This window comes from Rutilus rutilus, assembly GCF_951802725.1.
Source record: "Rutilus rutilus genome assembly, chromosome: 2".
NCBI lineage: Eukaryota > Metazoa > Chordata > Actinopteri > Cypriniformes > Leuciscidae > Rutilus > Rutilus rutilus.
This window is the reverse complement of record NC_140210.1, coordinates 62282982-62296723: the sequence shown is the minus strand read 5'-3', so window position 1 is coordinate 62296723 and position 13742 is coordinate 62282982. Positions and strand designations below refer to the sequence as shown.

Genomic DNA, 13742 nt, shown 5'->3' with positions numbered 1-13742 from the left:
ACACAGAGACACACACTCATCATCATCATCATCATCATCATCATCATCAGCATCATCATCAGCATCATCATCATCATCATCATGTGGAGACTCACCATGGCCAGCTGATCTCGGAGCTGTTCAATCACACGCTTATGAGCTCCAGCCAGGGCAATCACATAGAACATCCCCAGACTGCAACACACACACACACACACACACACACACAGAGAGAGAGTTTATCCCACATGTTTTCTGGTCACTTTGACACGGACAGGATTTTCTGTTTCCTGCGAATGCTAGTTGATGTTATCGCGTTGGACTAAAACTTACTGACTTTGCTCACACAGGATAATTGTTGAACTTATTTGGGGGGGGGTTTCACCTTTGGTACACCATGAAAAATTGCTCTTTTATCACAGAATACTGGATTCAAACTTTTATCAACCTGTTTTCTTTGGGTTAGCAGAGTTTTTTTGTCACTGATTGATCATAGGCCTCAAGTTGACAAAAAGACTGAATCTAGTATTTGGTGATAATGGCATAGTAAGAGATTCACAAGCAATCTCTTGAAGATGGGTCATTTTGACCAAGAACATCAAATTAGGTAAAGCACACGTTTGTAAAAATGTTAACTGAACAGTAAAATGAAATGTTTATTTGCACACTTAAAGGATCAAGCGATAAAGCAGAACGATTAACTGCACATGATGATGATGATGATGATGATGCTCACCAGGTGATGACGAAGAAGGACACGGCGAAGGCCTCGGAGGCGAGCGCTAGCAGGAACGAGCGCAGGCCCAGGGGCAGCTGGGTAATCCCCCGCGGCACCACCTGCCAGGAGGTGCTGTAGCTGACGAACGGGCCACACGCTCGCGACGCCTGGATCCTGCACACACACCGCAGAGGAGAGTTTAACCAACACTGAGACGCGAATACTGGAGCACACCGCACTGAGGAGAGCGTGTTTAATACTGGAGCGTGTTTAATACTGGAGCACACCGCAGTGAGGAGAGCGTGTTTAACACTGGAGCGTGTTTAATACTGGAGCACACCGCAGTGAGGAGAGCGTGTTTAATACTGGAGCGTGTTTAATACTGGAGCACACCGCAGTGAGGAGAGCGTGTTTAATACTGGAGCACACCGCAGTGAGGAGAGCGTGTTTAACACTGGAGCGTGTTTAATACTGGAGCACACCGCAGTGAGGAGAGCGTGTTTAACACTGGAACACACCGCAGTGAGGAGAGCGTGTTTAATACTGGAGCACACCGCAGTGAGGAGAGCGTGTTTAATACTGGAGCACACCGCAGTGAGGAGAGCGTGTTTAACACTGGAACACACCGCAGTGAGGAGAGCGTGTTTAATACTGGAGCACACCGCAGTGAGGAGAGCGTGTTTAACACTGGAGCACACCGCAGTGAGGAGAGCGTGTTTAATACTGGAGCACACCGCAGTGAGGAGAGCGTGTTTAATACTGGAGCACACCGCAGTGAGGAGAGCGTGTTTAATACTGGAGCACACCGCAGTGAGGAGAGCGTGTTTAATACTGGAACACACCGCAGTGAGGAGAGCGTGTTTAATACTGGAGCACACCGCAGTGAGGAGAGCGTGTTTAATACTGGAGCACACCGCAGTGAGGAGAGCGTGTTTAATACTGGAGCACACCGCAGTGAGGAGAGCGTGTTTAACACTGGAGCACACCGCAGTGAGGAGAGCGTGTTTAACACTGGAGCACACCGCAGTGAGGAGAGCGTGTTTAATACTGGAACACACCGCAGTGAGGAGAGCGTGTTTAATACTGGAGCACACCGCAGTGAGGAGAGCGTGTTTAATACTGGAACACACCGCAGTGAGGAGAGCGTGTTTAATACTGGAACACACCGCAGTGAGGAGAGCGTGTTTAATACTGGAACACACCGCAGTGAGGAGAGCGTGTTTAATACTGGAACACACCGCAGTGAGGAGAGCGTGTTTAATACTGGAGCACACCGCAGTGAGGAGAGCGTGTTTAATACTGGAACACACCGCAGTGAGGAGAGCGTGTTTAATACTGGAGCACACCGCAGTGAGGAGAGCGTGTTTAACACTGGAGCACACCGCAGTGAGGAGAGCGTGTTTAATACTGGAACACACCGCAGTGAGGAGAGCGTGTTTAATACTGGAGCACACCGCAGTGAGGAGAGCGTGTTTAATACTGGAACACACCGCAGTGAGGAGAGCGTGTTTAATACTGGAGCACACCGCAGTGAGGAGAGCGTGTTTAACACTGGAGCACACCGCAGTGAGGAGAGCGTGTTTAACACTGGAGCACACCGCAGTGAGGAGAGAGTGTTTAATACTGGAGCACACCGCAGTGAGGAGAGCGTGTTTAATACTGGAGCACACCGCAGTGAGGAGAGCGTGTTTAATACTGGAACACACCGCAGTGAGGAGAGCGTGTTTAATACTGGAGCACACCGCAGTGAGGAGAGCGTGTTTAATACTGGAACACACCGCAGTGAGGAGAGCGTGTTTAATACTGGAGCACACCGCAGTGAGGAGAGCGTGTTTAATACTGGAGCACACCGCAGTGAGGAGAGAGTGTTTAATACTGGAGCACACCGCAGTGAGGAGAGCGTGTTTAATACTGGAGCACACCGCAGTGAGGAGAGAGTGTTTAATACTGGAGCACACCGCAGTGAGGAGAGCGTGTTTAATACTGGAGCACACCGCAGTGAGGAGAGCGTGTTTAACACTGGAGCACACCGCAGTGAGGAGAGAGTGTTTAATACTGGAGCACACCGCAGTGAGGAGAGCGTGTTTAATACTGGAGCACACCGCAGTGAGGAGAGCGTGTTTAATACTGGAACACACCGCAGTGAGGAGAGCGTGTTTAATACTGGAACACACCGCAGTGAGGAGAGCGTGTTTAACACTGGAGCACACCGCAGTGAGGAGAGCGTGTTTAACACTGGAGCACACCGCAGTGAGGAGAGCGTGTTTAATACTGGAGCACACCGCAGTGAGGAGAGCGTGTTTAACACTGGAGCACACCGCAGTGAGGAGAGCGTGTTTAATACTGGAGCACACCGCAGTGAGGAGAGCGTGTTTAACACTGGAGCACACCGCAGTGAGGAGAGCGTGTTTAATACTGGAGCACACCGCAGTGAGGAGAGCGTGTTTAATACTGGAGCACACCGCAGTGAGGAGAGCGTGTTTAACACTGGAGCACACCGCAGTGAGGAGAGCGTGTTTAATACTGGAGCACACCGCAGTGAGGAGAGCGTGTTTAACACTGGAGCACACCGCAGTGAGGAGAGCGTGTTTAACACTGGAGCACACCGCAGTGAGGAGAGCGTGTTTAACACTGGAGCACACCGCAGTGAGGAGAGCGTGTTTAATACTGGAGCACACCGCAGTGAGGAGAGCGTGTTTAATACTGGAGCACACCGCAGTGAGGAGAGCGTGTTTAATACTGAAGCACACCGCAGTGAGGAGAGCGTGTTTAACACTGGAGCACACCGCAGTGAGGAGAGAGTGTTTAATACTGGAGCACACCGCAGTGAGGAGAGCGTGTTTAACACTGGAGCACACCGCAGTGAGGAGAGCGTGTTTAATACTGGAGCACACCGCAGTGAGGAGAGCGTGTTTAATACTGGAGCACACCGCAGTGAGGAGAGCGTGTTTAATACTGGAGCACACCGCAGTGAGGAGAGCGTGTTTAATACTGGAGCACACCGCAGTGAGGAGAGCGTGTTTAATACTGGAGCACACCGCAGTGAGGAGAGCGTGTTTAACACTGGAGCACACCGCAGTGAGGAGAGCGTGTTTAACACTGGAGCACACCGCAGTGAGGAGAGCGTGTTTAACACTGGAGCACACCGCAGTGAGGAGAGCGTGTTTAACACTGGAGCACACCGCAGTGAGGAGAGCGTGTTTAATACTGGAGCACACCGCAGTGAGGAGAGCGTGTTTAATACTGGAGCACACCGCAGTGAGGAGAGCGTGTTTAATACTGAAGCACACCGCAGTGAGGAGAGTGGGCAAATGCCGAGAAGCGTGTTGTGAAGCGTGTCGTGACCTGCGTTGTGATGTGTGTTGTGATGTGTGTTGTGATGCGTGTCGTGATGTGTGTCGTGAAGCGTGTTGTGATGTGTGTCGTGAAGCGTGTTGTGATGCGTGTCGTGAAGCGTGTTTTGTTACCTGTGTCGTGATGTGTGTTGTGATGTGATGTGTGTCGTGAAGCGTGTTGTGACCTGTGTCGTGATGTGTGTCGTGATGTGATGTGTGTCGTGAAGCGTGTTGTGATGTGTGTTGTGATCTGTGTCGTGAAGCGTGTTGTGATGTGTGTCGCAACGTGTGTTGTGAAGCGTGTCGTGACCTGTGTTGTGATGTGTGTTGTGAAAGCGTGTTGTGACGCGTGTTGTGATGCGTGTTGTGTTGTGATGTGTGTCGTGAAGCGTGTCGTGATGCGTGTTGTGACGTGTGTTGTGATGAGCGTGTTGTGATGCGTGTTCTGATGCGTGGACTCACTCTGCAATACTGACGGTGACGGGAACTGACGCCAGAGCCAAGCCGATCAGCAACACCACCAGGAAGAAGAAGTGGGAACTGGACGCTCGGAACGGGCGAGTGGCGGGACGACAGTTGGTCACCAGAGACACCTGTGGGAGTAACGTACCTTACATAACTAACCACATAACACACTACAGGCTCACACTACACCAGAGACACCTGTGGGAGTAACGTACCTTACATAACTAACCACATAACACACTACAGGCTCACACTACACCAGAGACACCTGTGGGAGTAACGTACCTTACATAACTAACCACATAACACACTACACACTACAGGCTCACACTACACCAGAGACACCTGTGGGAGTAACGTACCTTACATAACTAACCACATAACACACTACAGGCTCACACTACACCAGAGACACCTGTGGGAGTAACGTACCTTACATAACTAACCACATAACACACTACACACTACAGGCTCACGCTACACCAGAGACACCTGTGGGAGTAACGTACCTTACATAACTAACCACATAACACACTACAGGCTCACACTACACCAGAGACACCTGTGGGAGTAACGTACCTTACATAACTAACCACATAACACACTACACACTACAGGCTCACGCTACACCAGAGACACCTGTGGGAGTAACATACCTTACATAACTAACCACATAACACACTACACACTACAGGCTCACGCTACACCAGAGACACCTGTGGGAGTAACGTACCTTACATAACTAACCACATAACACACTACAGGCTCACGCTACACCAGAGACACCTGTGGGAGTAACGTACCTTACATAACTAACCACATAACACACTACACACTACAGGCTCACGCTACACCAGAGACACCTGTGGGAGTAACGTACCTTACATAACTAACCACATAACACACTACACACTACAGGCTCACACTACACCAGAGACACCTGTGGGAGTAACGTACCTTACATAACTAACCACATAACACACTACACACTACAGGCTCACACTACACCAGAGACACCTGTGGGAGTAACGTACCTTACATAACTAACCACATAACACACTACAGGCTCACACTACACCAGAGACACCTGTGGGAGTAACATACCTTACATAACTAACCACATAACACACTACACACTACAGGCTCACGCTACACCAGAGACACCTGTGGGAGTAACGTACCTTACATAACTAACCACATAACACACTACAGGCTCACGCTACACCAGAGACACCTGTGGGAGTAACGTACCTTACATAACTAACCACATAACACACTACACACTACAGGCTCACGCTACACCAGAGACACCTGTGGGAGTAACGTACCTTACATAACTAACCACATAACACACTACAGGCTCACACTACACCAGAGACACCTGTGGGAGTAACATACCTTACATAACTAACCACATAACACACTACACACTACAGGCTCACGCTACACCAGAGACACCTGTGGGAGTAACGTACCTTACATAACTAACCACATAACACACTACAGGCTCACGCTACACCAGAGACACCTGTGGGAGTAACGTACCTTACATAACTAACCACATAACACACTACACACTACAGGCTCACGCTACACCAGAGACACCTGTGGGAGTAACGTACCTTACATAACTAACCACATAACACACTACACACTACAGGCTCACGCTACACCAGAGACACCTGTGGGAGTAACGTACCTTACATAACTAACCACATAACACACTACACACTACAGGCTCACGCTACACCAGAGACACCTGTGGGAGTAACGTACCTTACATAACTAACCACATAACACACTACACACTACAGGCTCACACTACACCAGAGACACCTGTGGGAGTAACGTACCTTACATAACTAACCACATAACACACTACACACTACAGGCTCACGCTACACCAGAGACACCTGTGGGAGTAACGTACCTTACATAACTAACCACATAACACACTACACACTACAGGCTCACGCTACACCAGAGACACCTGTGGGAGTAACGTACCTTACATAACTAACCACATAACACACTACACACTACAGGCTCACGCTACACCAGAGACACCTGTGGGAGTAACGTACCTTACATAACTAACCACATAACACACTACAGGCTCACACTACACCAGAGACACCTGTGGGAGTAACGTACCTTACATAACTAACCACATAACACACTACAGGCTCACACTACACCAGAGACACCTGTGGGAGTAACATACCTTACATAACTAACCACATAACACACTACAGGCTCACACTACACCAGAGACACCTGTGGGAGTAACGTACCTTACATAACTAACCACATAACACACTACACACTACAGGCTCACACTACACCTGAGACACCTGTGGGAGTAACGTACCTTACATAACTAACCACATAACACACTACACACTACAGGCTCACGCTACACCAGAGACACCTGTGGGAGTAACGTACCTTACATAACTAACCACATAACACACTACAGGCTCACGCTACACCAGAGACACCTGTGGGAGTAACGTACCTTACATAACTAACCACATAACACACTACACACTACAGGCTCACACTACACCAGAGACACCTGTGGGAGTAACATACCTTACATAACTAACCACATAACACACTACAGGCTCACGCTACACCAGAGACACCTGTGGGAGTAACGTACCTTACATAACTAACCACATAACACACTACAGGCTCACACTACACCAGAGACACCTGTGGGAGTAACGTACCTTACATAACTAACCACATAACACACTACACACTACAGGCTCACGCTACACCAGAGACACCTGTGGGAGTAACGTACCTTACATAACTAACCACATAACACACTACAGGCTCACGCTACACCAGAGACACCTGTGGGAGTAACGTACCTTACATAACTAACCACATAACACACTACACACTACAGGCTCACGCTACACCAGAGACACCTGTGGGAGTAACGTACCTTACATAACTAACCACATAACACACTACACACTACAGGCTCACACTACACCAGAGACACCTGTGGGAGTAACGTACCTTACATAACTAACCACATAACACACTACACACTACAGGCTCACGCTACACCAGAGACACCTGTGGGAGTAACGTACCTTACATAACTAACCACATAACACACTACAGGCTCACACTACACCAGAGACACCTGTGGGAGTAACGTACCTTACATAACTAACCACATAACACACTACACACTACAGGCTCACGCTACACCAGAGACACCTGTGGGAGTAACGTACCTTACATAACTAACCACATAACACACTACACACTACAGGCTCACGCTACACCAGAGACACCTGTGGGAGTAACGTACCTTACATAACTAACCACATAACACACTATACACTACAGGCTCACGCTACACCAGAGACACCTGTGGGAGTAACGTACCTTACATAACTAACCACATAACACACTACACACTACAGGCTCACGCTACACCAGAGACACCTGTGGGAGTAACGTACCTTACATAACTAACCACATAACACACTACACACTACAGGCTCACGCTACACCAGAGACACCTGTGGGAGTAACGTACCTTACATAACTAACCACATAACACACTACAGGCTCACGCTACACCAGAGACACCTGTGGGAGTAACGTACCTTACATAACTAACCACATAACACACTACACACTACAGGCTCACGCTACACCAGAGACACCTGTGGGAGTAACGTACCTTACATAACTAACCACATAACACACTACACACTACAGGCTCACGCTACACCAGAGACACCTGTGGGAGTAACGTACCTTACATAACTAACCACATAACACACTACAGGCTCACGCTACACCAGAGACACCTGTGGGAGTAACGTACCTTACATAACTAACCACATAACACACTACACACTACAGGCTCACACTACACCAGAGACACCTGTGGGAGTAACGTACCTTACATAACTAACCACATAACACACTACACACTACAGGCTCACACTACACCAGAGACACCTGTGGGAGTAACATACCTTACATAACTAACCACATAACACACTACAGGCTCACACTACATCAGAGACACCTGTGGGAGTAACATACCTTACATAACTAACCACATAACACACTACAGGCTCACGCTACACCAGAGACACCTGTGGGAGTAACGTACCTTACATAACTAACCACATAACACACTACACACTACAGGCTCACACTACACCAGAGACACCTGTGGGAGTAACGTACCTTACATAACTAACCACATAACACACTACAGGCTCACACTACACCAGAGACACCTGTGGGAGTAACGTACCTTACATAACTAACCACATAACACACTACAGGCTCACGCTACACCAGAGACACCTGTGGGAGTAACATACCTTACATAACTAACCACATAACACACTACAGGCTCACACTACACCAGAGACACCTGTGGGAGTAACATACCTTACATAACTAACCACATAACACACTACACACTACAGGCTCACACTACACCAGAGACACCTGTGGGAGTAACATACCTTACATAACTAACCACATAACACACTACACACTACAGGCTCACACTACACCAGAGACACCTGTGGGAGTAACATACCTTACATAACTAACCACATAACACACTACAGGCTCACGCTACACCAGAGACACCTGTGGGAGTAACATACCTTACATAACTAACCACATAACACACTACACACTACAGGCTCACGCTACACCAGAGACACCTGTGGGAGTAACGTACCTTACATAACTAACCACATAACACACTACAGGCTCATGCTACACCAGAGACACCTGTGGGAGTAACATACCTTACATAACTAACCACATAACACACTACACACTACAGGCTCACGCTACACCAGAGACACCTGTGGGAGTAACATACCTTACATAACTAACCACATAACACACTACACACTACAGGCTCACGCTACACCAGAGACACCTGTGGGAGTAACGTACCTTACATAACTAACCACATAACACACTACAGGCTCACACTACACCAGAGACACCTGTGGGAGTAACGTACCTTACATAACTAACCACATAACACACTACACACTACAGGCTCACGCTACACCAGAGACACCTGTGGGAGTAACGTACCTTACATAACTAACCACATAACACACTACACACTACAGGCTCACGCTACACCAGAGACACCTGTGGGAGTAACGTACCTTACATAACTAACCACATAACACACTACACACTACAGGCTCACACTACACCAGAGACACCTGTGGGAGTAACGTACCTTACATAACTAACCACATAACACACTACACACTACAGGCTCACACTACACCAGAAACACCTGTGGGAGTAACGTACCTTACATAACTAACCACATAACACACTACAGGCAGTCCCTCCAGAAAAACGCGGAGTTTTTTTGTGATTGTTGCGGGCAAAAATCCTTGATTATGCGGCAAGTTTTCTTAAAAAATGCGATGGAATATGCGGGATATTTATGCAATTTTATGCGATGAAATTGCGGGAACTTGCAAAAATTGCGGGAACTTGCAAAAATTGCGGGAACTTGCAAAAACTGCAGTTTGATGAAAAAGAGAAAAAAAAGTGATTGCCCAACACCAATTACATTAATAGTGTAATAAATGTCTTCATTTTAGTTTGAATGGGAAAGAAGAGGTGTAGGCTATTCACCCCTGCTTAGGGGGATGCGATCAAAGCCTGGAGTGGAGCAAAAGCATGTTCCTCTCTCCACTCTAAGCGTTCTTTTATCACTCCGCTCATGATCCACTCCGGGTTTTCCAGTCCCGCTCACGGAAAAACTGCTCCGTGTTCACTCATTTTTAAGAAAGTTACAGAAAACAACTTCTACAAACAATTTTAATTTGCCAACATTTGATAATAATAAATAAAAGTGCATGACGTGCAAATCAGATAACAATCAAGTGCAATATAAACATGTTTTGTCAGGGCATCACTCCCGAACCAGCATCAACACTCGATTTTCGACATCTGCTTACTCCTTCACACCACAGACACGTCTTTTTGCCTTCTGTGTCTGACGTGATTTAACTTCTCCCCAGTTGTTCCATGAAAACCTGCAAAGCACGGCCTGCGGTGTAAGATACGACCGGATTTTTGTGAAATAGGCCTATCGCGGGGTTTGCAGCTTTTCAATGATGTCGCGTAATTACGTCACTTCATAACGTTCCCATGGCAACAGGGGAAATGGCTGCGCTTGTGTGAAGTAAACCCAACATTTGTCAACTTTCTGCTAAGATATATATGTGACTTTTTGCAACAAAAATGCGGGGATTATGAAATCATGCAAGCCCGCATATTTTGCACGCGGAAATCTGCAATTTATGCGGCGAAAGTGCGGCGTATTTAAAAAAATGCGCCCCCCGCATAAATATGCGGACTTTGGCTGATTATGCATGGAATCATGCGATCGCATAATCGCGTTTTTCTGGAGGGACTGTACAGGCTCACGCTACACCAGAGACACCTGTGGGAGTAACGTACCTTACATAACTAACCACATAACACACTACAGGCTCACGCTACACCAGAGACACCTGTGGGAGTAACGTACCTTACATAACTAACCACATAACACACTACACACTACAGGCTCACGCTACACCAGAGACACCTGTGGGAGTAACGTACCTTACATAACTAACCACATAACACACTACACACTACAGGCTCACGCTACACCAGAGACACCTGTGGGAGTAACGTACCTTACATAACTAACCACATAACACACTACAGGCTCACGCTACACCAGAGACACCTGTGGGAGTAACGTACCTTACATAACTAACCACATAACACACTACAGGCTCACGCTACACCAGAGACACCTGTGGGAGTAACGTACCTTACATAACTAACCACATAACACACTACACACTACAGGCTCACGCTACACCAGAGACACCTGTGGGAGTAACGTACCTTACATAACTAACCACAACACACTACAGGCTCATGCTACACCAGAGACACCTGTGGGAGTAACGTACCTTACATAACTAACCACATAACACACTACAGGCTCACGCTACACCAGAGACACCTGTGGGAGTAACGTACCTTACATAACTAACCACATAACACACTACACACTACAGGCTCACGCTACACCAGAGACACCTGTGGGAGTAACATACCTTACATAACTAACCACATAACACACTACACACTACAGGCTCACACTACACCAGAGACACCTGTGGGAGTAACGTACCTTACATAACTAACCACATAACACACTACAGGCTCACACTACACCAGAGACACCTGTGGGAGTAACGTACCTTACATAACTAACCACATAACACACTACACACTACAGGCTCACGCTACACCAGAGACACCTGTGGGAGTAACGTACCTTACATAACTAACCACATAACACACTACAGGCTCACACTACACCAGAGACACCTGTGGGAGTAACGTACCTTACATAACTAACCACATAACACACTACAGGCTCACACTACACCAGAGACACCTGTGGGAGTAACGTACCTTACATAACTAACCACATAACACACTACACACTACAGGCTCACGCTACACCAGAGACACCTGTGGGAGTAACGTACCTTACATAACTAACCACATAACACACTACAGGCTCACGCTACACCAGAGACACCTGTGGGAGTAACGTACCTTACATAACTAACCACATAACACACTACAGGCTCACACTACAGCAGAGACACCTGTGGGAGTAACATACCTTACATAACTAACCACATAACACACTACACACTACAGGCTCACGCTACACCAGAGACACCTGTGGGAGTAACGTACCTTACATAACTAACCACATAACACACTACACACTACAGGCTCACGCTACACCAGAGACACCTGTGGGAGTAACGTACCTTACATAACTAACCACATAACACACTACACACTACAGGCTCACACTACACCAGAGACACCTGTGGGAGTAACATACCTTACATAAGTAACCACATAACACACTACAGGCTCACGCTACACCAGAGACACCTGTGGGAGTAACATACCTTACATAAGTAACCACATAACACACTACACACTACAGGCTCACGCTACACCAGAGACACCTGTGGGAGTAACATACCTTACATAACTAACCACATAACAGTGAGTTAATCACAGACAGGCTCACGCTACACATGACGTTAACTAACCACATAAGGTACTACACTATAGCTGTACATCACTGCCATGTTTACATTTCTTCATATTAGACTAGTCTCTGACTGATAACAGAATTCTTCCTAAACTGTAACACTGAAACAGGCATTTCCTGTACAGCTGCTCTGAAACATGTATAGTGAAGCACACTTGAGCTGTGACCTTCTTGATGTAGAAGACGAGGACGTATTTGACGGTGTTGATGGCGGGCAGCAGGGGGCAGTAGAAGGTGCCGATCCAGCAGATGGTTTGACCGTAGACGATCTCAAGCACATTCTGAGGGACAGCGAACTCCTGCTGACCCCACCACCTCACCAAACCGTGGTCGCAGTGACTCACGATGATCCTGAAACAACCAGAAGACTCTCAGACACACACCTCAGGGGAACCTGAAGCAAAACACAAAAAATCAGTACAAAACATCTTCATACTTCCTGGGAAACTCCACGAAGACAGTGACGGCGACGATGATCAGGAAGTCGAAGATCACGAGCTTGTACATCTCCTGCCCAACATGAGTCTCCCAGCACTGCAGGACAACACACTCATTTAGAGACGCACAACATACGTGTGTGTGTGTGTGTGTGTGTGTGTGTGTGTGTGTGTGTGTGTGTGTGTGTGTGTGTATGTATGTATGTATGTATGTGTGTGTGTGTGTGTGTGTGTGTGTGTGTGTGTGTGTGTGTGTGTGAGAGTGTGAGACGTACAGGGTAGTTATCATGGTCGTAGCCGCAGGTACATTCTTGATTTTTACAGGACGTGATCTGGACCCACAGAGAGAAGAGCAGCACGCCGATACTGGCCAAACGCATGAACACACACCTGAACACACACACACATAATGAACATAACGCTTGTCACTGAACACAGAAAAGTGAAGCCAAAGCGTCTCGATCGCCACCCGGTGACTGGTCCTAGTATAGGTCATAAGCCCCGCCTCCCCGTTATTCAACGGGACGTGAGACCAAATAAACAATTAAATTACACTTCAAATATCTTTTTTCCAAAGGTGGTTTCTTTCATTTGCTGTAGTTTTTATCATG

General features: G+C 47.5%; 1 protein-coding gene across 3 annotated transcripts in view; it reads right to left on the bottom strand.

Annotated features, from left to right (window-relative positions):
- The window catches only part of tmc7 (transmembrane channel like 7), a 32072-nt gene that overhangs the window by 1465 nt on the left and 16865 nt on the right, over positions 1 to 13742 (bottom strand). For all 3 annotated transcript variants that reach the window (XR_014626414.1, XR_014626415.1, XM_084401553.1), the window contains exons 10-15: positions 13407 to 13521; positions 13131 to 13228; positions 12862 to 13045; positions 4495 to 4625; positions 716 to 871; positions 96 to 174 (exon numbers count right to left, since the gene is read on the bottom strand). Coding sequence is in view for 1 of the 3 variants with exons in the window: in XM_084401553.1 (XP_084257679.1) it covers positions 96 to 174; positions 716 to 871; positions 4495 to 4625; positions 12862 to 13045; positions 13131 to 13228; positions 13407 to 13521 (763 nt within the window). In the remaining 2 variants the exon portion in view is untranslated. The remainder of the gene's footprint in view (positions 1 to 95; positions 175 to 715; positions 872 to 4494; positions 4626 to 12861; positions 13046 to 13130; positions 13229 to 13406; positions 13522 to 13742) is intronic.